Here is a 26431-nt window from a genome sequence, read left to right as displayed (position 1 = left end):
GTATTGAAACTGAGTGTTACTATTATTTTGTTAGGTGCATTAACATATAATGGGCGGTAAAGGTTGGCAAACTTGCTCTTAATTTGTACCCTAAGTACACTTACTGCTTTAGCTGGTTTCTCTTTCCACACAGACAGTTCTTTAGACAAAAGTTCTTCTGGCTTCATTCTCACCAGTTTTGACAGGGAGATTTCCTCACGTAGGACACGATGGAAAAGTCCCTGAAAACAGAAGAGACTTTTGCTGGGCTGAAGGGAACCTGCTCAGGTAACTGACAACATTAACAGTGCAAAACCTGCTCCAGTTTCTTAATTGTCTATTGAAAATATCACCTACTTATAAACACACTTGGAAGGGTGCAGCAACCAGAAACCAAAGATTAAATAAACCCCAAGTATAAATACATCACATCAAATCTCAAACTGCATAAATACCAATCACCAACTAAAGTAGGCTTTGAACTCCTATTTAGATAAAAATATTGTTAATATTGCTTGAATGTTATAATAACATTTTATCATTTAATTCACAAGTCTCTATTTTGAAACTCCTGATGCTGAGGGTAGAGTCTGACATACCATTCAAGCCCAAAAGCAGATTTCTATACAAGTTTACTGTGTAAGAAAATTCCAAACCTGGTTTTTGGGGTCCTTGAGATTGAACATGATGCTACGGTATTTGCTCTTGTATCTGTTGTCTGTCACCTGGAACAAATTAAACATCTCCTTCTCAATGTTGAGTGCCACTTTCCCTACTTCACTCTCTGTCATGACCAGGTCATCACTGTCATTGACTCTGTTGCAAACAAGAACAGGAATGTGTGGTTAGATCAGGGATGAATGGTCAGGTACAGGCACAAAAAATAAATTTTCCAGAGCTGACCTCAGCTGCTCCTCACCCAGGAAGGGCTTAACACTCCTTTAAATGAAACTTCAAAGCCAAAGTCTATCTCAGGACCCTGAACTCAGGCAGACTTTAATTATGCCTGCAGATGGCCATGGATGACATGGCTTTGGGAGACCAAGCCAGCCTTTACTCCTGCTCGAGGCACTGCCACCAGGAGTTTCTCTGCCAGGAGTGACACAGGGAGCCCAAGCTCTTGAGTTTTGGTCCTTGATTCCCCACTGTGACCAGGATTTCCTTTTCAGAGACAATACCAGAGGGTAGTGCTCTATGACAAGTCTTTATGGTTGGCATTATCTTTAATAATTATTGTAGGGAAATCTGCATTTTTTAGTGTATTTGTTATTTTTCTCCTGTACTAAGTGATAGTTGCCTGTTGACAAGAATTTCTTGCTGTTGATGTTCATGTTGGGACAGGAAGTATTTCCTTCAGTGAGCTTTAACCTTTCACTATGGTATTTCCTGTACTATGTTCCCTACAGCTCTACATCTCCAAGACTGCCATCTCTAGACTTTTCTTTTTATAAAGGCTTTATCACATGCACATTTATTTTCTATCTGGAATTTTTATTTCAAATATAAACCTGAGATGCTGACTGCACTTGTAGTAATTTGCTTCACAAATTCAACCCCCCAAAATTGCTCATCAGGACAAACTAGATTCTGCACACTACTTCTAGGTGTAGCTTTCTATATAAAAGTGTTTTCAATTCCCACCTCTTCCATAAAATTTCTTTCAGTGACCGGCGAATATTCTGTCGAATCTGAGAGTTGGGCTGTGACTGGGCAGGATTGGCTGAGGTTTTTGCTTGACTACTTCCAGCTGCAGCTGGCATGGAAGACAGTGAAGGCTTTTTGAGTCCTCCACTCAAACTGGAAGACGGAGCTGCTTTCTTGGCAACTGATGAGCCGTGAGAGAGAGGTGACTGTTTGGAAGGAACGCTGCCTGACGATGGCCAAGGTTTCTTGGGAATGACACCTTTGAAACTTCCAGCAGCTTTCAGTGGTGGTTTAGTTACTGATGTGTTGGAGTAGGATGGGGACTTCTTTGAAGGCAGATTTTTGGTGAGAGAAGAGGACTGTTTCTCCATGACAGTTACCACAGCCTTCTTTGGTGCTGATGTGGACTCTGCTCGATCTTCGTTCCTTTTCTCTTCCCTTTGAGCTGTTAAAACAAAGAGGAAAATAAAGGCTTAACTTTATAACTTTGTATTCATGAAGATCAAATTCCAATCTATAAAGAAAAGTCTGTGAAATACCATCTCCAGTGAATAACTGTCAGGCAAGTATTTGCTACCACTTGCCTTGTTAAAAGTGATTTTAAAAATCATGCTGTAATTGACTTGTTTCTTGAAAATTTTGTGCATAAGAAAAATGGGGAGGGAAAAGGCACCACCTTCAAAGATTCCTGAGTGGGATTTCATGGTTAAGCTTCAAAATCAACCCAAACTCTTACACATATAAAAAAGTAAAAATAATGCAATACAATCCACACTCTACATTTAAACAGAAGAAGTCTCATAGCACTTTACAGAACCAGTTCATTATGGAGGTTTACCTCACAACAAAGTCCACAAATTTGAAATCATACTAACATTACCCTAAGTTGAGTATTACTGAATAAACCTTTTCAGTTCCTAGCTAAAGTATAGATTTAAAGACTATTTCAACATTAACAGTGCTGCTCAAGCTGTAGTCATCTAATCCTTGCCAATCTCAAACTTTTTCATTCATAATACTCAGTTTTCCATTTAAAATTCTAATGTTACAATAACTAATACATGTCACATACAAGAAAATTTATCAAGTCAAAGTAAAAGCTCTGGTTTTCACACCTGTAAAAGATACACTTGCACAGGACTTAAAAAGCAAATATGTTTTTAAATTGCATTTCATCTGTACCATCTTTTAGCACTGACAGGAACAAGTCAATCCACAAAAAAAAGCAAACTCACAAAACTCACATATCCCCCTCCAACAGCACATTATTTCCAAGACATCGAAGTTACAGTGGGCAAACACTAGCACACAGATCCTGAGAGCTCAAATTAAGATGGGTTCTGAGGGAAACTACCAAAAAACAACTACAGTAGTGTTGTTTCAAACCTTGAAGGTTTGTAATGCAGCAGCCCACACACCTTAAGTGCAATGTGCAGGACACTTCCTGGCCAACATCCAAGAATTCCAGTAACTCTACCAAGGACCAGCTTGTCCCTCTTCACCTTCCAGGTCTGCTCTGATGAGAACAGAAATCACTGGAAAAGGTCTAAACTGTCCTGAGATAGATTTGATAGGAACCACACCCTCCTGGGGACATATAGTTTAAAACACCCCACACATCAGCATAAATTCCCAATCTCATCATCCCTCAAACTGCAGAAGATTTGGAATTCTTAAGGGAAAAATGGCACTCCCTTATTTAGTTAAGAAATGATCCTGCAGGCTCCTGCATGCCTGGTGGAGATCAGCACTTGCCTGGGCAGCAGCATGCACTTGCAGCAATGCCCCTCCTCACCCCCCTCCCTGTAACTGGCCCTCGGTGCTGGCAGCCTCCACGGACACTGGTGGGAGGTGAGCCAAGGAACAGCACAGCAATTGACCTTCTCTAAGATGAAGTGCAAGGGTGTATGCTCAACTTCTGCTGGAACACAAGAACCCAGAACAGACACAGTATCTTTGTCCCCAATTTTCTCCTATAAGTATTTTACAACTGAGGATTTTTTTCTGCCAGATTTAACTAATTGAAGTGTAAAATAAAACCCTCTGTCAAAGCCCAATAAATCATAGGCTGTGATGGTTTTCTATAAATGAAATGCAATTATTACCCTCACATAACTCATAAAGTTTTCCTTAGACTGGCCTTAATTCCTGTCTGCCTGAGCAAGGCACACCTTCCATGGAAGGCAGTGTCTCTCCCTGTCTCCCCTAACACTATTGCAGTTGTCAAGAGGACTCTGGCAATCCCAGCAGGCAGAAAGGGGCTAAGGAACTATTGCTGATATGGCTGATTTGGTCAAGCAGGGTCCCCAGAACCCCAGAGGTAACCAGCCAACCTATTTCTAGGTCAGTCTTGAATTGAGAGGTGGCAAATACCCACAACATGTGCACTGATAACACTGCAGGAATTACTCCCATTCCTTCTCCTGGTGTATTTGATCTTCTGCACAGAATGGTATCTTTTCAGGCAGACAGGGCAGCAGCACACTCTGACCTGCCAGGGCAGGGCAGAACAGCTTGGCTTGCAGTGTGGTGAATGCAAAATTCAGTCCTCAGTACCAAAACATTCAGTTCTTTGTGGTTACAGCACAAGTATGATTGTAAATTTATTCTTAATCCTCTAACCAATAATCTGTTTAATGATTAGTTCAAAGTAGTTAACAAAAACTACATTGATAGAATTAAAAATAGCAGAACCAAGATGTTTTGTGTCCATCAGATGTTGTGTACATATAAGAACTATAACCACACCAAACACCTTTCTGTTATAAACAGCTATACCACAGTAAGAATATAGATTCATAAAACTAATAAATAAAAAAATAAAAGCTACTAGTACAAGCTAGATTGACATTACTGGGGCTGAAGGTCAGCAGTCTGTAAGGTTTAAGGACACATAAAGCATCCTTTAACCTGTCAGCTGACAACATGACTATTCTAAAGGTGTGCAATTTTATGCTTCTTTAGCCAATGGAAAACATGGAAATAGCTCCCAAGTATCATGCACTCCTGACAGCTTCAAGCTACAATGCTATTTTATACTAATTTCAAGTGTCCCTCAAGGAGGACTTGTTGAACAGACATGGATACAGATTCTCCATGTACTAACTCAGCCATAAGTGACTCTTCAGTCCAGAGATACCAAGGTCCAAACTGACACTGTCCAATCAAGCATGTGCAGATTTTGATAAAGAATCCAGAATATTTAGATCCCCCCCTCTACAAAAAAATAACCCGTGACAGCTGCACATGAAGCTAACCTAAAAAAAACCCTCTTACCCTGTTCTAACAATGAGAAATCAGAATTTTTGTCCTATAAAATTTTGGGGTTTAGTATCAATGTGCTGCCCCAACTCATCTGTGCATTACATGGGTCTTAGGTGCAATGCCCAGGAGCACCCAGGGAAGGGTGGGGAAGGAGCAGTGCTGTCCCATGGGGTGGCAGCTCACTCTATCAATCAATCTATCCATAATATGAGCACACCCCAAAGTGACAGGACCCCCTGACAGGTATGGGAACATGGCAGGTGTAACTCTGGAAGCACTAACAGCAATATGTTCTCTTTTCAGAGAGCAGTATGCCAACACATCTGGAGTTTTACTTCTGAACAGATGCCAGAGCTGCTCAGCAAATGGATGAGACAGCTCATGGACCAGGCATTCCCTCAGCCCATGATTCCCAAGTGCTTGGCAGGCTATGGGCAGCATGAGAAGGAGCAGCCAATGCTACTGCACACACTGGCCAGTGTTTTATACCATGGTGGGTTTGGCCCTTTCCATCAGTAGTTTCAGTAATAAATGCCCTAAACCAAATTTAAAATAAAAGGATGAGACATGCACTGAAATCAACATAGCCCACTTAAGAGATTAACATGGAGTTTCACCATCAGCAGTTCAGAGTAAGGCATTTGGTGGTTCTTCCATTCAGCACTTTTAACATCAGGGTGAACCTCCCTGGCTTGACATCAGAAACACAATTTAAAATAACAGTAATTCCTAATTGCTTCATTTTGTCCCATGGGCCACTTGTTAGGACAGGAACAGGATCCTTACTGACTGGAGGGAGGCGTGGGCTAAAGAGACCGAGGTGCAGCTACAACTAACGAGCCAACACGTTCCCAGGGTGAAATCAACAAATCCTCTGGCAGAAAACCATTCATTCCTCCCAGGCTTAACAAACAGCATTACTTGGTGTGCTCATTACAGACACAACTAGAATCTCTCCCACCAGGTGTCGACAGACACAGAATCCCTCCCTTGAGGAAACTCCCCGTGCAGTTACATTTGACATTACAACACACAGCCATGAACGAGGCTTCTGCATGCAGAGCAGGACAGAACTGCCACAGCTTCTGCTGGGACAGATGAGCCCGACAGTCCCAGGTACTTGTGAACCTCCCAACACGGTGTCTCAGCACTGCCAGGCCATGGTGGGGCCCAGTTTCAGCAGGATTTCCACAGTGTACAGCTGCTCACATTGCATGAAGGATTTGCAGGCTGTACTTGTATCCCAGCTCCTCACAAAAATCCCGAGGCTGGGTTTTACACCACCAGCATGTACATTATCCAAAGGAAACTTTGTTTCTTCTCCAACCTTTAAAGAATATTTCCATATAGCATTTAAGTCTATTCTGGGTCTTGCCCCTTTCCCTCTTCACCCAACCCTTCTTTGGACTAATAGCTTTTGAAAGCCACTTCAAAATCTAATTCCAGTTTCTGTATAAGTTCTCATTTGTGATAAGCTGCTTTGCTGAAACTATTACCTACTTTTTTCAATTTTTAAAGACCAGAATAAATGTGCTATTCCTTTTCTCTGTATAGTTTTAAAATTATTCAAAGCAAAGCTCTTCAAAATAACTCTCTCTAGTTGATGCTAAAACTTTTAAATGCTGTGGAGATAAACCACAGCCTCTTATACCTGAAGAGCTCATTTCACAATGACTCCAGCAAAGCTGTTTTTTGGTGGCTTTCTAAATTAAAAAAAGCGTAACAGCTCCTCTTACAGGACATTAGAGCACTCCTGTGCAATAAATCGTGCAGCCATGTAGAGTACTGTAATTTTCTCTACAGAATTAAGACTTTGGCATAAGGCTGTTCATACACTAGCACCACTGTGTCTGGTGTCTAATACCATCTTAACATTTCCCCTGTGTTATCTTCCATCTACATTAATCTACTTTCTTTCCCCAGGATGGAATTCTTCCAGTCAGTGGCAGAGGAGCCGATGGCTGTGTCACGTCCAGCTTGCACAGAACTTTCTGCAGCGGGAGCGCAGGCCCAAGGGAGCAGGACAGCAGGAACTCAGCACTTGAGGAGACACTGCCCAGCACACAGGCAGCCCAAGTCCTTTTCAGACTTCTCTCTCACTACAGTAGAGAGTTTTAGGGAAAAAACCAAACTCCATAACCACCTTTCAGTCTTATGCATAGTATACGAACTTCTGTGGCACCAACAGTAAAAAAGCTGGTAATTAACATTTAACAATAAATCTGTAAAATTCCAAAAAATTAGTAATGCAATCTAAGCAGAGAACAGCCACTTGTGATCCACCTTTTCAAAACTGGATCACTTTTACTACTCTTTAAAGTGGGAAGAAAATCCACTGTGCTGCAGCACTGTTGTGATAAACCCATCAATACCTGTTAGAAAGTACACAGCCAGTGTGACAGCCGGCCAGAGCAATTCCATTCTGTGACAAGAGCTGATCTCGAGGCATCAGCACTGGCCCTTAGAGCAGCTGACAGGCAGGTGTGCAGAGCCCAGCAGAGCCACCCGTGCAGGACCTGCCCCGGCAGCATTTGGGCAGTGACCTTGGCCCAGGCCGCGCTCGGTGCCGCAGCTCCTCGGGCTCAGCGCAGGTGGCTGCGGTGGCCGTGCCTGCGCCGTCGTCCCAGCGCTGCAGCTTCTCTGCCCTGGCACACAGGGCAGCACAGGCTGCCGGCCTGCAGGGGAAACACCTCAGCCCTCTCTGCCAGTAGATGAGAATTGAGCAACTGCATTTCCCCTCTGGATAACTGTTGAAGCAGAGGACAGGCAGGATTTCCCAATCTCACAGCTGGCGTGGTTCAGCAGTTTCCCAGTGCCACTCAGCCCGTGTCCCAGGAGGAGCTGTCTGACACAGCTGTGCCACGACTCCTGTGTGACTTGTGACAGGAGTAAAGTGAACAGAGCAGCATTTAACCAACCCCCATCCCAATGCAGCGGCCACCACTGAATTTTCACCCACGAGTTCCTCCCAGGCGAAACCTTTTGGAACTGAAAAAACGGAGTAAGACACACAGGCTGCCCGAGCAGGTGCTTTAGCTGTCAGTCCTAAAGCACTCCACATGGGGAAGCTACTTACCGGATCCGAGCCAGCTGTGCAGTGCCGTGCTGGGGCTGCCTGACATCTGTGCCTCGGGCACTGCTCAGCTCTGGGTGCCCGAAGCCCCCTCTGGTGGCACCGAGCACCGCGGCTGTGCCGATGAGCAGCTCCGGGACTGCTGCAGCTCCCAGCCTCTTCACTGCTCTCTGCTCACACCTGCTTCTGCAGGGCTTCTCGCTACTTCTCTCTAAGATAACTCAGTGCTACCTCTAATTCAGACGTGTTGAGCTGCTCTTAAATAGGTTTCAGCACTCGTTTTCACTGTTACCTGCCCCATCTCCTTCCACTTTCAAGACCAAATCAAACTTTATTGAACACTAGAGTCTGGCATGTGCTGCCTGCCCCACGGCTGCTCTTTGAAAGCCTCCATCAGTTCTGATCTGCACTGCAGCTAAGCTGCCTGTGTGCTCAGCCTCTACATTCAGCACACAATGTAAACCTGTCTCCAAAGCTAATTCAGCAACCTGAGAAAAGGGCCTGCCTTTTCTGCAGTGATTTGTGTTCAAGGCAACCTGCAGCTCTGTGCTGACATTCATCTGTAGCTTCCACACACGAGCTTTATTTTCATCTACATGATACTGTAGTGACCTGTATCTGACTACATTAGACAACTGCATCTTTACTCCTAGCCCCCTCTTGAGGAGAGAGGCACTACCTGAAGCAAAAAAAGGGCTTCCAGACTGTTCATGGATTGGCATCCTCACTCCTTGCAGGGACAGGTCATCTTCGGGTTCCAAGCTCAGCACAGATCGGACACAGCGAATCAGCAGCAAACTTGACAAGTGCAAGTGATCACCTCAAAAAAATCCCTTTTATTTGGGGACTAGCAAAGAACTTTTTCACTGTCAAGTGAGCAAGTTCAAAGAACTGAAGTAAAATCAGTAAAAGAAAGCAAAACAGCAAGAGGGTGGTGAGAGTTTTTAATCAAACTTTCATCACTTTCAGTGTTGATGATGAGATAAACCACCCTCATATGCACAGTGCCTCTGGAAGATGTACCAGGTTTGTGCCCCCCAACCCTTCCCCTGAGCAATGGTTCTCACACTGAATCCACGCACCCCTGATGGCAGGAGTGCTGCCTGCTGTCTCCAAGTGCCTTGGGCATGCTGGGTGTTTGAGGCACATGCCAGTAGCAAGGACCAGCCTTCCTAACTTAAGAGATGACAAAAATCTTCACGTGGCTGCCAGCCACAGGCACGTGTGACATACCTTGCAGAGCAGAGAAGGGGAGCTCCAGCAGTTCACAGGCAGGTGATGAAAATGCCTCCCCAAGGATCCCACTGCTCCATTTAACTGGCTGGGTCCCAGGGGATGTTGGTTTCAGCACCTCTACAGTCTGCTTCCCTCCACAGGCAGGGCTCAGGTCTTGTACCAGCCCCAGGCCAGCACAGCCCCTGCCAGTCTCACGACGGGAGTTCAGCACTGGAGCTGCCAGGTTATACTCCTGTACAACCCTTCCAGAGCCAGGACTCCAAGGTGAATTCCTCAGAAGTTCTGGCAGACTCATCTTGGGTATGCTGACCATTATTGGTCTGTCAGCAGCTTTTCTGAAAACTTCTCTAGTTCAAACGTTTAAGACAGACCAACAAACAGGGCAACCAGGTGTCCCAGAAAGTGGCAAGGACCAAAATGAAAATTCTTTTCATTTCCCCAGTACTGCTGGATACTTACTGCCTCCTCAGGACAGGCCTACACTGCAAAATACAGCATTGAGACACCTTGGCTTTCTAATTCACATGCCAGCAGTGGTTCAGCTATACCAGTACAGAAGCTGGCACAGCCTGGCTTTTCCTGTGGGGAAGCACTGACACCCAAAGGAATCCAGTTTACCTACAATCAGTCCTTGCAAGCAAACATAGCTATGGCTTAAGAAGCAAAGTTTAAGTAAAATAGATTTAAGGGAAGCTAAACCAACAGCATATCCATACTCACTGCATTTAAGTCACATTTTCAGCTGGTACCATCCTGCCTGAGAAGCAGCATTACATTGGCACCAGCCTGTAGGTAGACAAGGCCTTATCTTTTATTCTTCGTATCACTACTTACAGCTCCTTACACCACTATGACTTCCTGAGCTTGTCTTTAGTGCACTCTATATTCCCCCTGCTCTCTGTAGAGCAGTTTATTTTCTTTCTTTCTTGCATTCATGATGTTATTATATAAAGAAGAAAAAAAGATATCAAGACACAAAGGGGGCATCTCACTATCCCTGTGCTCTATTCTCTGTCTCCTTATTTTGTAAATGTGTACAGGAACAAACAGTCCAAGATCTTTAACTACACAAGGACATCCTATTCCCATTGTCAATTGCTAAAGTGTTGAAAAGTTCAGTTCAGCTGCTGCAGAAGAGATGAAAAAAAAACCCCAAAAACTGAAAAGGGTAACAAAAGCAAATCTGGATCACCAGAGTCAGTCCCACTTCCAGGAGGTGGCAGCATTGTCTCTTCGTAATTCCCTGCTGGGAAGCAGAAGCAGGACCACAAACATAGACATTTTCTCTGAAGCAAACACTCCCCCTTCCAAACTCCACTCTTTAAAAACTTTAGTGAAATATTGGTACCAAATAGGATATGACCATAATTTGCTATAAATTCACTTTATCTGCCTGCAGTTTACATAAACACAAGTTCAGTGATTTGGTGTGACAAGTGCTTTTTACTCTGAAGTTCTCCCACAAGAACAATTGAATGCTTCCTTTTGAGCTTTTATCTAATAAACCCTCCTCACTCTCCTGCATGCTTACTTGCTCTTCTCACCCAAACTGAGTAAATTATTGCTCCATGTATTTAAGTCTAATAAATCAGGTGAACTTCAAAGTTTTGAAGCACTAATGAACACTTGGTATACTTACTACTGGGTAGTTTAAAACTGGGATACTGCAAATGCTTACTCTCCCTCCTTTGGGATTAATTTTCTATTTTAAAACTGCATTTGCTGCTGCCTTCTGCTTGACAATGAATAGCAAAAGGACAGAAACAAGTCTCTTACAAGTGTTGCTGTTGTAACACGGATCTCTGAACCATGTTCATAAATCTCAATCTGTATAAATCTGGAAGCCAGAAAAACTTCTGAAATGCAATATAAAAGCTGAGCACTGCATATTAAATTAATACAAATTATCCTAACAAAAGTAAAAGCAACTCTTTTGAAAATGTGACTCAGACTCAATTTCCTTTTACACTGTGTACTTCAAATGCTGTCTGAAACTTTTTAGGTACTTGTACTTAATATTCATTTATCAAATTAAGGTATCTCCCACCCTAGATTTTAAATTAATCAAAAAGATCATTTTCACTGGGCCCAGAAAGATGGAAGACAGTCATTTTTCAGGAACCAAATTCTGGTATACTAAGTCACTTTCAAGCCCTAACTCACATCTACAAAAGACAAAGTTAGGAAGTGAAGAAACACAAACTAATGGGGTAACAGAAGGAAAAAAATAACATTTCTGTTTAACTGCACAGCAGTAGCACCAAATATCCCTATTTTTAACAAATGCAGAACAGGCTGTGGGAGGAGGGCCCTGGTAGTAGGCTTAGATACAAATACATGACATGCTCCCACCACCCAGTACATCTTTAAAAGTGACTTGATTTTCTTGCTACTACTTAAAACAACTACCTCATGTAATAACAAATCCTTTAACTCAAAAGTACAGAGTAAATATATAAAATAAATCTGTTTGAAATGATAAACTGTCTAATGGAAAGAGTATTAGAAAGTGATTCTGTTGATCAGGTAAAGTTTTCTGAATTCCCAGAAGGACTCCTGCACTAAAATTGTAAACGAGGATTTGGTGAACATGGCTGGAAGCTCTGAAGAACACAGGCAGCATTCTGAAATGCTGCATTTGGAATCCTTTGCCTCTTCTAGACTACAAGTACTTCATAATCCATGTTCAGAAATGCACATTTCTAAACTGGGAGTTACTTGGTTTTAAGATTTGCATCTAAACAGATAATCTTTGGTTCAATAAACACATTTAACTTGACAGACTAGTTCAGACTTAGAGACTTCTCATTCTCAGATACCTGAAGTGAGACACCCCTCATGAATTTCCCTAATGCTGTAACTTTCAGATTTTGAACAGCATATAAAGATTTCTTATAGAAATAAAATCTGATAGAGTACTTTTGCAGATGGTGCACTGGCAGCTTCTCAGGAAGACTACAGCTCAGACCTATCCAATGAAAAGCAGGACACATTTTTTCACAAATACAATTTCTCTAGGCATTTAGTAATGGCAGAGTTTCCACATATTAGTGTAACTTACCTTAAAAAAAAGGAAAAAACAAAACAATCTGAAGTTCTTCCTTGCATTTGATGTGAAAGTCCTTCATCACAGGAACTAGGTTGTTCTCTATTTGTTGCTAAAGCCTGGTATTCACAATCTTTTGGAATCAATTTCACTATTTAGCTTCAAGAATCCAGTTTTCCACTGGAAGTGGTTAAATCTGCAAAACCTACAGTGTGCTAAATCTCAAGAGCAAACACCCTTAAAAAACCCTCAAACTTTCTGCCTCAAAAACCTGTATTCCTATCTCCTAGGAAAAAACCAAACCCTATAGGGATAGGACATTTTAAGTGAAATGGTTCTGTGGACACCTGTAACTGTCAGGGTCAGAAAAATCTGACATGAAATAAGCCCTTACAGTATCATTTATGTCTTTCCACTAATTTTAGTGATGTTAAAACACTACTGTTCCTGACAAAAAAAAAAAAAAAAAAAAAAAAGCTCAATTTTCTTTAAAATAATCTTAAAAGAATGGAAGCTAATTAAGGGAGTTTACTATAAAAAAGGTAAAGGGCCTAACATGCAGCAAAAATACATAGAGGAAAAATTACAACAATTTAACTTGATGTGGGGTAAAGACCATTAAAATATACCAGGTATGTGCTATGTTCATCAACAGCAATTTAGGGTAGCTGGTGTTCCCTCAGTGTTTAAAAACTCTAACTAGAAAAATCTCATCTTAAGTATTATAAAATTATCAGTTATTTTCCATGTAAATGTTCAATTAGGTTTACTTATCAAAATAAAATGTAAATTGGCTGAAGTGTGGTTACAAAAGCTGTGAGAACTGAATTTCTGAATTCATTACTGTTCAAAGGTCACATGGCTTGCAAGTGAAACATCAGATTTCATCTCAAGTTCCATAACTGCATTATAAAACTACTTAGATGGAATCAATCAAAAAATGTCATGAGTAGAAAGACTTGTACAGGCTTCAAAGCAGCACTTACTTACCTTTACATGAGTTACAAGGATGCTACTCAAAACCTGCAAAAATATGCAAGGCAGCATCTCTGCCCATATCCAGTTGAGATGTGCTCATGTGTGTGGGTAACGTGCGGAATATGAACAGAGAAAGAGGAAAAAAAAGAAAATAAAGATAATAGAGTTCTGCCTCCCCCCAGCATAAAAGTAAAGGATGGGGTCCTTAAGTTATTTCATGTAGGGAAGAAAAGCAGCAGGAATATACTTGACATTTAAAAGCTGTTTGCAGAGGTGTCAAGTATCGGTGGATACCATGTTGAAGATTTCACTCTCAGCACCAGGCAGTGAAAATGCAAGACCTGAGAGACAGGTGCCAAATCTAAATTACAAAAATACAGTTGAAATTAGTACAGGCAATTGCTGATTCACAGTGCACACTGCACAACCTTTTTGCAAAACTTAACACAAATATATCAATACTTACCTTCTAGATTAGAAACAGACACTGTCTTTATGGGAAAGATTTCAAGCTTAACCATGTAGTTTTCATCCAGAAAACAGCTGGGTAGATTGACATCATACAACTGTCATATAATAGAAATGGAACTCCTAAAAGTGTCTCTCATTTGTGTGTATCTGTGTGTGAATCTTTGAAGGTGGAGAAAAGTAGCTTGGTGCCATGGTAAGAAAAAACCCCCCAAATCCTAAAATCCCTAGTTTTGCAGAGCCAAGAATGGATGGGTATTCAAAGAAAATATGATTATTCAGGAATATCCCTAAGCCATACATACATTTGAACAACAGTGCAGGTGAAATGGCAGCAGTCCTTTCAGGCTTTACAGCATTGTAATTATGATCGCTGGCCCAGGACGGTGTCACAGGTTCTGCTGCTGGCTCTCGAGCAGGAGCTTGGGTGTTTGCCTCAGTCTTGACTGTGCTCACAACAGTCTTCTTCACATTCACCTCTCTTTTCTCAGGGAATTGTCTCTTTTGGTTTGAAACTGGTTTGATGCTCACCTGGATAATTAAAAATAGCTTGATTACCAATAATCGTCAAATACACTGCATTTTACAAGCTAGCAGAGAGACTTAACACACATGTGCACTGGTTGTTTTTATAGGGAATTCTTTACTTTTATAGTGCACTATCTGAAATGATATGATTACTCCAAAACCCAATAACCTGAAGTTTAGTTTAAGAAGGCAAAATTAATTTGACTTAAAGTAAAATAAAAGAGATGAAATTACTTAAAATAGTTCCTTGCAAGGACTGTCTAGGTGGCAATAATTTTTTAAAGAGTACTATCTCCATCTAGAGGCAATTATTAAGATTTTTAAAATTTTATTTGTCCTTAACACAGAAAAAGGCAAGAGAATAACAACAAAAAATTAACAAAGTTCCTCTTCAATGCAGGACTTAGCAGTTTTATTTAAGAAATAAGGCACAGTGTTCCAGGGCAACTGCTCTGGATCATGAACACAAGCTTACCTGCGGCTGAGGTTTTGGCAGGCCAGGCTTTTCAGATTTTGGTTTGATCTTCTCTTTAGGTTTTTGTTTTGCATCTTTGCCAGAACTCAAGATCTTCATGGTGGCTGCAGCATGTTTGAGGATGCAGTCATTGCTGCAGTAAACAGAGTCAGGCTGGGCCACGTTGAAACAGCCGGGGCCGATGCACTTGGAAGCACCAGGAGCTTCAATCACCTTCAAATACACAGAGAAATGCAGTCAGGTCAGACTTCAAAGTGGAAAGAGCAGGAACAGCCTCTGTAACACAGAGAAATGCTTACACAGCCCATCTGCAGACTGCAGCTCTGACCTGCACCACTGTGACAACAGCTGCTGCTCATGACACAACACAAACAACCCATAATAAGGTAAGAACTTCACTCCTCTAACACATTTTTTCAGGATGTGCTGCATTTTTAAGTGGTTGGTCTGCAGCCCTGAGATAAAAGAAGCTGGTTTCCTGAATTTTCAAATCCCATAAATACACAAATATTTTGCTGTACTGATCCTCTACATCATGTGAGAAATGCCCATAATAATGCACAGCTGGGTTTTCAACAGCAAGGCCTCTAAACCATCCTCATCAGCTGCTGTCCTCAGCCATGCACATGTGTCAAGAGGAAGCACTCAGATATTCAGGTGTACAGATTATTCTTGCTCTAGAGGTTTTACCAATTTTCATTTTAGAAGTCTCCCAACTTACATTAAAAGAATTTTTATACACAACTATCACACAGCCTCCCACTCCTTACACATTTATAGGTTTGCCTCTGCAATCTGAATTTCCCTCTAATTCAAAATCACTCTCCATTTATATATCAAGGTGTTACAGATGAAGCACTTCCTCTTCCAATGTTATGATTCAGAAAATAGCACATTCCTTGAAAACAGAGTACATTAAGCTTGAAAGCTCTTTAGGCTCCAACCTATCACCTCTGAGTATTTTTGCTTTTAGTCTCTCTCCTAAATTACTCCTAAAAGTGATACAAGACACTCACAACTACTCTAGTTCTACACAATCTCTTGCCATTTGCAATTACCAAGAGTAGTTTTTCAGGACTATTTCTAATTAAGTATTATTTGCATAGTGCAACTGACTTCTCTGCAATCAAAAGTCAGTACACAGCTTTATCTGCAGCAGCCTGATAAAACTTAGATTTGGGAATTTTTCCATCATGTACACACTTAACTGAGAAGTAAAGATAAAGAGCACTTGGTGATATTCAGTAGCAGAGCCAACACCAACAGCACTGGACTCAAAAACCTTTCTGTGTAGAAAGAAGTACAAGTGTATTTGAAAATATTTTTGAGAACGCTGCTTTCCACACATTTATCTTAAAATAGTGAATATTTATATATCCAGCTCCAACTGTTCTGGCTATACATTACTCTCACTGTGGTGCCATGGACAGCTCTGAAATCTAAAGGGAAATGTCCAAGACACTGGCACTACTGCAGCACCTTAAGAAAACAAAGACAAACATTGTAGCACTTGGTTTTTTTAATTCTGGTACATTAAGCTGAAGAAGCTTCTATGCCCTTCCAATTGGGCATGGAACTTTATAATATAAAACTTAAACATCTTTCAGATTTTGAAACAGTTCAAAATACATATTTTTAGATTTAAAAAGGCAATACAAAGAAACTCTCTATTTGCTGAACCTAAAGCAGTATCAGGACAAAAATCAGAAAATTAAAGACTAACTGGAAGTACAGCTGGAATTAACTCCAACAGAGACTTGTCAATGTTAAACAGAAGTTTCACTACCATTGAAAATGTCAAAAATGTTTGTGATTACTTCAAAGATAGTATAAACCAGCCCAGAATTACAATATTTTTATTAAAATAATACCTCATAGTTTGACATCAGAAACATTATTTAGAAAGGGCAGAATAGCCCTATATGAAACTTTTAAATCCCTCACTTGAAACTAAATTTTAATTCCTACACTAACAGAATGATGGATAAACCTCTGCTAACCAGCAGGGTGCAGTGGGCTGTTCAGATTATGTGTAGCTTTAAAATCAATTCAGATTTATAGCCATACAAGTCATTGTCTCCATGTAGTCAGTGAAACATGAAAAGTAAGAAACAATTACAATACTTACAGGTTGAAATATCTTCAGTTTTTTCTTTCCACTTGGATTTGCAGCTTTTTCAATCCTACCCTTGATTCCTTGGTCCTCAACTGATTTTTGTTCAATTGTTCCTATGCTTGTGAACTCTGTGCCATCAGCATTTCCTTGCTCCACTTTAGCTTCCTGCTGGTCTAGTTCTGAAACAGGCTCATCCTGTCCCTGGAGAATGGTGCAGTTTGGACAGATATAGTCCTCACCATTCCTCTCCAACAATCGCCCTCGAGCCTCAGAAATACCCACGCAGTCACCATGAAACCATTCCTCACATCTATCACAACAAATCATAAACCTGAAAAAAAATAAAAACCACCAAGGAACAGTGAAACACTGTGAAATTTAAAAAAAAAAAAAAAGTAGTGATCAATTAGTATTTCAAGCAACACAACTTAAGCACTCCAATAAAGCACCAGGTGCATGGCTCTGCCTCATTGGTTATTTCTGTATTTGTTTACCCTCTTTGAAGTATTTGTTATCAACTCCCCACCAAAATTAACAAACCCACAAGCTCATTCAGAAAGCAAGCACTAGCATCTGGCATAATTCTGCAGCACAGAAAAATTCCAAGTCCTTGCACTGTGTCTGCAGCTGAGCCTTGGCCTACCTGTTGTTATGAGGCTGACGACAAATACAGTACAGGGCATTTGGGTCGTAGATCTCAGATTCAGGTTTGCTTTTGGGCTGTTCTTCAGGCTCCTCATCTGAGCCCCCCTTTGCACCAAGGGCAGGCTTCTCCTCCTTCTGGGCCTCGAGATCTTCAGTGTCCTCCTCAGACACAACCACCTGACTCGCAATCTCAGTGATGTCTGCAGTCTCTGGCTCCTGCTTGACAGGCAGCTCAGACTCATCCTGTTTCTCAGGAGTGACATCACCTGTTTTGGCAGGATCTTGCTCTGAATTCCTTTTCCTCAGGTGGTTCTGCACATCCTTCAACACCAGCTGAGGTTTCTGCTCAACACGTTTCTTTCTTAGCCGATTCTGCAGTTCCTTTAGTGTTAACCCATCACTGTCACTATCAGAAGTAGCATCTTCCTCTTCCTCCTCCTCCTCCTCCTCTTCTTCTTCCTCTTCCTCTTTTGTGGGTCTGCTTTTAGGGCTTTTCTGCTCCTTACAGCTCCGGGTGCAAATCCTCCGAGTGACAGGTTTGGTATCTGGAGTGCTCTCAACACTGTCTTCAGAAGCAGTTTCAGCATCAGTGGCTGGCCCAGAGGCAGCTTCACTGGAATCCTCCAGGGTGGTGGGAACACTCCTCCTGCCCCTGCGCCTCACCGTGGTCAGGAACTCTTCCACTCTCTCCGTGCGCTTCGGCTGCCGCCCGCTCCTCCTGAGGTTGATGCTCTGCTGCTGCTGCTGAGGCTGCTGCTCACTGGAGTCCCCATCAGCATCTCCTGCACCTTCTCTCTTGGCAATGGTGGTCCTACGAAACCCCCAGGTTTTCCTGAACTCTTTACTTGTTGGCTTGACAGACTTTTGCTCCTCCTCATTGCTTTGCTCACCTTTATCATCCAACACTGATGCTAAAAACAAGGGAAGAGTTAATAAAGTGGTGCTGATGAATGATGTGCTTTCTTAAAACCTTTCTTCAACATGTTATTGTCTTTGTGACATCTATGTATGTCTATTTCGTATGATGAACCTCAATATAGTTAAATATTTTCTTGTGAATGTAATACAAACCAGTAGTAATTAAATACATCACTGAGACAACATAATCCAGCTGTTCCTGTTACAAAACTTGAGTTATTTAAAATTTACACACATGTAACATACATACACACACGATGGATAAATAAGCACATTTTCAACAGCAAAGGAAGAACTCTTACCAGGAGAACTGTTTTCCATGTTGTCAGTATTAGGTTCAGACTCTAATGGCACTGTGTTTCCAGCTTGTTCCATAGTACAAGCAACACTGTCCCCACTCTGAAATGCTGAAGTGAAAGAAAATACCCACAATTCTCATTCAAAAATATTCATTGCCCAAGTAATTAGTAAGTATTTTGATCTCAGTATTAATTGTAAAAAGCATTTGGATTTCAAGTCATAAATTTTCTTTCATAGTACTAAGTTAAACAAGTGGGTTTGGATACTGTACTGACATATTTTACTGAGTAGCCTTAGAATTTCTGGTATTTCTAAAAAAAAAAAAAATAGCCAAACAAAAAACTTCATAGTATGAACCTGCTCCCTGGGGTTTGTGTGGGAGAAATCTCTTCAGCAGTTCCACTCATTTCTATGTGGAATAAAATATAGAAAAGGCTGATCCTTAACATGGTTATTTGCAAGAACATTTTCAGCCTATGTGATCTACCTGAATGACCCCAAAAAAACTTGATTCAGCAAAGAACTGGGCTTACTAGAAGACTCTTATTTGAAAAGGCAGAAGCAAATGACAGAAATAAATGTAGGATCTGTATTTTGATAAATCTGGGAATAACCCAGTTTAACAAGTATTAAATATATTTCCAATGAGCTGCATGCCCTGGAACTGCTCCTAAGGGTACAGAAACTGCCCTGCAGCCACTGCAGTGACACTGTTCCCAGGGAACTGGAACATGCAGTAGTAACTGCACCTCAAAAAACCTAAAAGGCTAAATAGAAAGTTATTTGAAAACAAAACAACCCAACTCTGCACAAAGCTGTTTCTGAATATGTATATCCCTGGCTGAGGAATTGCAAAGGTAAGCCAAAAAGGAACATGAACAGAATTCCTAAGTAACAGCATTGAAGAATCAGAAGTTTTTAACAGCTGTACATAACACAGCCACAAGTTTTCAGAGACATCCTTCAGCAAGCTTTTCCAGTTTTCCAGTGTTCCCTGGGAATAAATATCTCCTTATTTCATATACTGCATCACTTTCACTACTGCTCTGACTTAACACAATCCCTCCTCTGCAAATCCTCTGCTTTCAGTGTTACATTTAACACTGCTGGAACAGAAATGTTAAGGGGCAATGCCATGGAAACATAAAAATCTATGCAGATATGTTGAAAAAATTAACACTTCAGTTGTAACTGTGAATACTATAAATGTCACTGGAAAAGCAGCAGACGTCAGAACATTAATTTAAATAGTAACTGATTACTTTTAACTTTACAGACAGAATAAAAAGTGAAATTTAAGCCTGAAGTACACAGGCACAGAGCTCAAACCAATATGAAACTTCTTTAAGTTCCACCATTAAAAAAACCACTAATGATAAAATTTTAACTTTTTTTTTTTTTTTAAACAGCACTACAATTATATTTGTACCAAAAAGGTAATGATATAACTAAGGGAGCAAGTCAAAACAGTTGAAGTTTACATCTTTGTTTACTCTGGAAGATGATGAAATGTTCAAACCTACAAGCAGTGGTTTCCCAAATTCTGAGATAAAATTTCAGCTAAAATGTAAATAACTAAGAAGGCTCTCCAATGTACCTGACACAGCATCAGAGGCTCCAATGGTTTCTCCTTGAAGAGCTGAGCCAGAGGAGGGCAGCACAGGATCAGAGTCATTCAGCATCCTCCAGCCAGCACATGCTGAATTTCCTGACTCACAAGTGCCACACTCAATCTCTGAGTTGTCAGCAGGTCCAAATGCTATCAATCCTCTTTTTCCTGCTGGCTCCTGGAAAAAAAGAAAGAGACAAAATAAGGTATTGATATATTTATTAACTTATTTTACTGTTGTTTAATTAAATTTGGAATTGTTTTGTTTTTATTACATTATAATGCAAATTCTATTATTTTGTCTTCCTGACAGTTTCACACTTCCAGAAAAACACTGGAACTGGAAAAAAAAGTGGATATTAAGCAATACCCCTCCTCAGTTAACAACAGCAGACACCTCTGAAATAAATAAAAAGATGATTGCATTCTAGCTAATTCACTTAGATTCAATTAAGATTTTCAGAACAGCAACAAAACTGTAATGAAAAATGTAGTCCATGTGCAGTATCCAAAAGCCTTCTGAGAGTGGGATTTACTAACTGCAGACTGTCAATGACAATACAGAAATGCTCTTAAACTCCACAGCCCAGCTTGCAATAGGGCAGATTTACTGATTTATACCAAATTTCAATCCAGGAGACATTGCAGCTTTGAGCACCCTAGCTCTATCACCAGTAGGTAATGTCTGCATGAACCCAAAGTAGCCTCTCAGACCACAAGGACACTGGAAAAGGATTGGAGAGGTAAAGAAGGACCAGCTGGACAGGATGAACTGGACTATGACATAAATGAGTGGAGACAAAAGAACAAAACTGAACACAGACCCTGTGTGCCAGCACCCTGCAATTAAAGATGCAAGGGAACTGCCACAGCAGATGCAGGATGCAGCTAAAACAATAATAATTTTTTGAAGGGAATATAAATTTCTTGTTAAAACTTCAGGTGAGGAGACATACAGATTTTAAAGTTAGTTAGACAATCCTGCAAAGACACACCAACACATACCCTAACTTTGATTTTAAAATTTTTATTTTTTGCAAATCTCTTGAAGCCCAAACTCCTAAAGCATCTGTGCTCTTCAAAAGCCCTAAACAATCATCATCTCTAGGTGTTCTCCAATGCCACTGTCTCAAAAAACAAGGAATTGGGAAAAGACAAACCCCTCCCCAAATGCAATTTCATCAGTGGATCGCTTTATTTTGTGAACTACAAATCTCAAGATTTGCATGACTGTGACAGAGCAGAATTAGTAAAAACAATACTAATTGTACTAATTGGAGTGCAGAGCTAGACTCACACCAGTATTTCCTCTTTCCCTGTGCTTTTTCTGTAAGGGATTATGTACATTCTTTGCCTCAGCCAACCACTACCACTCCAAGAACAGGAGGAAGAATTAAACAACAAAAAAGAACAGTAGACTCTAATTATAAAGCCCCTGGAGCTGTATCTCATGGCACTGAATTATATCCAAGGAGTCTGTCACTGAGTTTGAAGTGCCTCCATCCACAGTGTAGCTCTGTAAGAACTTTTCAATCTCCTTGTTCAGAATCTCCAACTAATCACACACCATGCAGTTTTTAAGTGATATGCCTGAAGAGAGAGGAAAATCAGCTAATCACTTCTTGTTTAACCCTGTACTAAATAAACTATGAAACAAACTAAGCCTCTAGCACACACAGAAAGTCCCTCCTGTTTGGGAATTTACCCTGAAGCAGGAACTGCCTGCAGGGCTGTGTTCAGTGCTGCACCATCCAAGGCCTGTGTCAACCTGCTCTCCAAATCAAGTTTCAGACCCCAAGTACCACCACAGCATTCCAGACCCACAACCAGCAGCATCCCTCAGGAGACACAGCTGGTTTAACTCAAAAAGCATCTTCCAGGGTCACTCACTGCCCAGCCAGTGGGTCCAGCTCTGATTTAACTGAGAAAACCTTTAACACCTGTAATACCGAAAACCAAATATTCTATGCCAGAATCATTATTCTTTTTGCTCTAGTAGCTATTACCTAATTGCTATTACCAATATTATCTCTATTAGCTACAGAAAAACAATTTCATGGAACTCCAATTTAAAAATAATTCAAAATTTGAGAGAAAAAAATATACAGTGCACTTAAAATACTGAAGTTACAACTCCCATGTTTACTGTAAAATGCCTGGCTGTTTCTTATTATTATTTAGTATCTCCACTTTTCACCTTCCCATGTGGTTCAAAATATTTTTCATGAGAAATAGAGGAAGTTTCAAACTTAATATACATGAACCTGCTCTAGCAGAATTGCATCTTAATACAGGCTAAATTTAATTGCCTAAAAGAAGCTGAAAAATCAAGTATTATCAAAACACAAAAGGATGGAGCCTCAAATCACAATTATATTTTGTACTTCTAAGCAAATGTTCTACAAACTGCCTACAAAAATATTTACCACAACATATGGCAACTTTGGAATCTTCAAATACCTCTTTCTCTTCGAGATTCAGTGGGACTTTTTGTTCATTTTGTTCTGTTTGTTCTCAAGTTCAGTGTTCAGCAGCAGTTGAGATACTGACAGAAATGTCAACAGAAGCAGCAAAATGGCAATCTTGTTTTAAATAAGCTGAACATCCATGATAACTTTACTTATTTCTTCTAACACAATATATTAACATTTCACATTTCTGAAATTGGGAGCTCCAGCTGGAAACTGAAAATTATTATATTTCCCCTAGCCGACAATTCCCATCAGCACAATCCTGTCTATTTTAGGCAACTATTTTCCAAATATTAGAAAGGATATTTTGCTCCTCTGAAAAAACTGAGGTAAGAATTCCTATAAATGATGGGTTAAAAAGGCAAATTAACATTAATAGACATACAATCAAAAGGCTGTATTCCTGCTGAGACTCACAGCTTCTGGAAAAGCAGCCTCCCGTGAGAAAATGTCTTAAGTTTTTAGATCAACTATAAATTAATTTACAAATACAAATCAGGATTTGCTGCAGTAGCAGAAACATTCCATTGAAACAGAACAGTCATTTAACTGGAAGGGGAGCACAAAGCTGATGCATAGTATCTCAAGAAAGGTTGAGTCAAGGAAACATTTATTTAGTTTTTTCTTCTCCCCTTAGTTTTCAGGTATAATGTTTCATATTTTCAAAAACAAGTTAGGCACTTGATTTCATTCTAGACTTCCAGAAGCAATAGAAGCACAGAGGTATTGTACCCTAGAAAACAAACCCCAGAACTGTCACAAGTTTTTAATTTCCAATTGGTGAACTATTCCCAAGCAGTAACAAACCCGAAATCACAGGGCAGCCACAGTGCAGGAGCAGAGAGCAAAGCACTCACCCTGTGGATTCTCCAACTGCTGCAAGCTCTTGTGGTTTTCAATAAACAGACTGAAAACATTCCAGAACAGACTCAGAAGCCAATTTATAATCAGATTGAGAGTCCCAAATTTCAAATCCTGCTACTGTAACACCTCACAACACACATTAAAAATCTAAACTCCATCACACCTTCCCTAAACAAACAAAAAACCTGCTGGCAATCTCCCTTTCACATGCAGACAAAACCTCACCTCTTAAACCTCTTATCTACTGCCTTGCATTGTGAGCCAGCACTGAGAAATCACAGGTGGAAAAGGAGAGATTATCTCTGCCAGTAACACAGAGCTCAGATATTCGTGGCATGATGGGCTGTGAACACACCTGGATCTGCTGTTGGTGACTTCATGAAGCCCTAAAATGCCAAACCTAACTTTATCTGAGGTGACAGAGCAAAGCTTCTCAAGAACACTGACATGTGCCCATCTCTTCGTGTTTGTACTTCTAGACAAAGGATGATTCAATAAATTATGACAAGTATTCAGATCGGGATTTCCACTTTTATTTTTGTTATATCCCTGAAGTGGAAATAAAAGCACAATGGGTCCTGTGACTGCATCAACGTTTTGTCTTTTCTGGAGATGGTTGTTTAAACTGCATTAAGAACTCCCTGCTTCAGATAACTAGGAAAACTTCACTCTAAAAAATCATCTTGAAAGGAAATCTAGTAATAAAACCTTTAACATGAACTAAACCCATCCCCAAAAAAAGTAACTTCATTTCTTGTTTATCTGAGGAATTGTGTAGAAAAAAAAAAAAGTCTGTCAGTATTCAGGATAAATTTCTTCAGATTCAGCTCAGTTTAAATTTTATTCGGTGTTTTAGGATTATGTATGAAAGAAGAGTGATCTTTATTCCTTCACTCTCACATGTAATAGCAAAATATGCTGCATTTTATTCCCTGATCTTGATGTCAGTTCTCTTTAACACTCAATCAATTTGCTGTAATCTGCACCAAAGCTGGTGCCTCATTAGGGATTACACCAGCCCTCTGCACGACTGCTTTAGTCCAAATGATTAATAGCTGACACTTATTCTCTTATCTGTACTGCATTGAGAACTCTACAGGGATGTCTGTGACTTTGAGAGATCCCACCTAGACATCCCTACATAAACACCCATGGAAGGAAGATTCACTCCTATTTAAAACTTGTGAGAGATTAACATTCGCATCTTTTAGACTTTTACATGAAGTCTTCGGATTTAAACTCCAGTTACTGTGTTAGATACATTATGGAAAGGCAAAGACCATGCCCCAAGGATGGAAATATCAACAAATAGTCCAAGGTTCTGTGGCCAGTGTAAGTTTCTGAACACGAGGATTGTTGCATCTGCAAAGAAATCCAAAGCGTGATTTGACACCAGCCAGGTTTTTAAAGCAGGTATCATTCATCAGTGACCAGTTTCATGTCCATGTCCTAATACAAATCCAATCTGTCCCAGTAGAGATGATGCTAGCTTCAGTTAGAATGAGTTGTACTTGGTTTGATTTATTTTTTATTAGTTTCTTGAGAATTAGCTTGATATGCAAAGTACATCTGAAACAATGATATCCCAGTTAGATTTCTAAAATATCAAACAAACTGCAAGATGCTACAGAGTAGAAAACATCCTTTCCAGAATGATATAACAGTTATTTATGTCCAGATTTACACTCATTTTATTCTCAACTTATTTCCTGTAAAAATGTTTGATACCTTCCTTTAAGTGTTAAAAAATAATCCTAATCAGCAAATATAATCACATGAGTAAAAACAAAACAGTCTGAGAACTCGCATAAGGATTTAATTTCTGATGAAAATAAATATTGGCATGGCTTAGTTGATGCACACCTACTCAGAAGATTGATGCCACTGAAAATTATACTGCATCCCTTTTTGGCAAAGATGGGAAACCTGCACTTTCTGCTAAGCAGCAGCAAAATTAATTCCTTCCAACAGGCACTATAAAAGCAGCCCCAGAGATGCCAGTAGGGCATCACCTACTTTGTACAGAAACAAGCAGCTCCAGTGAGACCAGGGACAAAAGTGCAATTCAGTGACCCCCAGGAACAGCAGGAACAGGTTCTGCCTGGCTCTGGACATGTTCCCTCCACCTGCTCAGCCATAAAAGATGCAAGGACAGACACTCTACTGACATGGAAAGCAACAGAAAATCAGATTCCAAAGTACAGCCTTTTATTTTCACGTCAAACATATCCACTGCTTGCTAATTTAAGTATCTTATGAAGGAAGGGAAACATCTTCCAAACAGCTGTGAAATGGAGCTTGTGACAATGAGAGGCAATGAGGGTTGAAGAATGAGAGGTCACAGTCCTAAAGCTTAAATCTGGATATTGGGAGACATGAAAACTGTGGTCCTAACTCCTCCCTTGCACTCCAAATAAATTACTGTATCACTACTTGACTGCTATAGCCAAGCTGCACCTCAAGGTCAAAAGTTCAGACATTCCTGATAATTACAAAAATTTCATGCCAGAAGTTGACATATGAAATATCATGTTGAAATAACAGTATTTCAATGCTTATGGTTAGACCTAAAAGAATAAACCCAAGGAGAATTAACATTATAAAGCCTGTAGCACTTATTTCTAAGTGCTTTGTTGGTTATCATTAAACACATTAAATTAATTCCAAGACTACAACCAAAGCCACCACCTCCTCTACCCACAATACTAACAACTTGAAGTGGTAGTTCATTTCTTCCTATTCTAGAGTCAATGTTTTATTCCCATTTTGCAAATTTAACAAGCTTTTACACTTGCAAGATGTAGATTGAACAGTAAC

General features: G+C 40.3%; 1 protein-coding gene across 3 annotated transcripts in view; it reads right to left on the bottom strand.

Moving 5' to 3' along the window:
• The window catches only part of DIDO1 (death inducer-obliterator 1), a 51368-nt gene that overhangs the window by 14846 nt on the left and 10091 nt on the right, over positions 1-26431 (bottom strand). Inside the window, exons 3-11 of one of the 3 annotated variants that reach the window (XM_079322060.1) lie at positions 20268-20447; positions 18673-18777; positions 17451-18363; positions 16820-17138; positions 14692-14904; positions 13994-14219; positions 1621-2068; positions 636-795; positions 105-221 (exon numbers count right to left, since the gene is read on the bottom strand). In XM_079322060.1, coding sequence (XP_079178186.1) covers positions 105-221; positions 636-795; positions 1621-2068; positions 13994-14219; positions 14692-14904; positions 16820-17138; positions 17451-18363; positions 18673-18777; positions 20268-20352 — 2586 coding nt within the window. In that variant the 5' untranslated portion in view covers positions 20353-20447. Of the gene's footprint in view, positions 1-104; positions 222-635; positions 796-1620; positions 2069-12578; positions 13582-13686; positions 14220-14691; positions 14905-16819; positions 17139-17450; positions 18364-18672; positions 18778-20267; positions 20458-26431 lie in introns of those variants that run through there. The other 2 variants (XM_079322059.1, XR_013776358.1) reach the window with 2 other exon arrangements.

Source organism: Erithacus rubecula (genome assembly GCF_903797595.1).
Source record: "Erithacus rubecula genome assembly, chromosome: 18".
In the NCBI taxonomy this organism is placed as follows: Eukaryota; Metazoa; Chordata; class Aves; order Passeriformes; family Muscicapidae; genus Erithacus; species Erithacus rubecula.
This window is presented reverse-complemented; position numbering and strand designations above follow the sequence as displayed.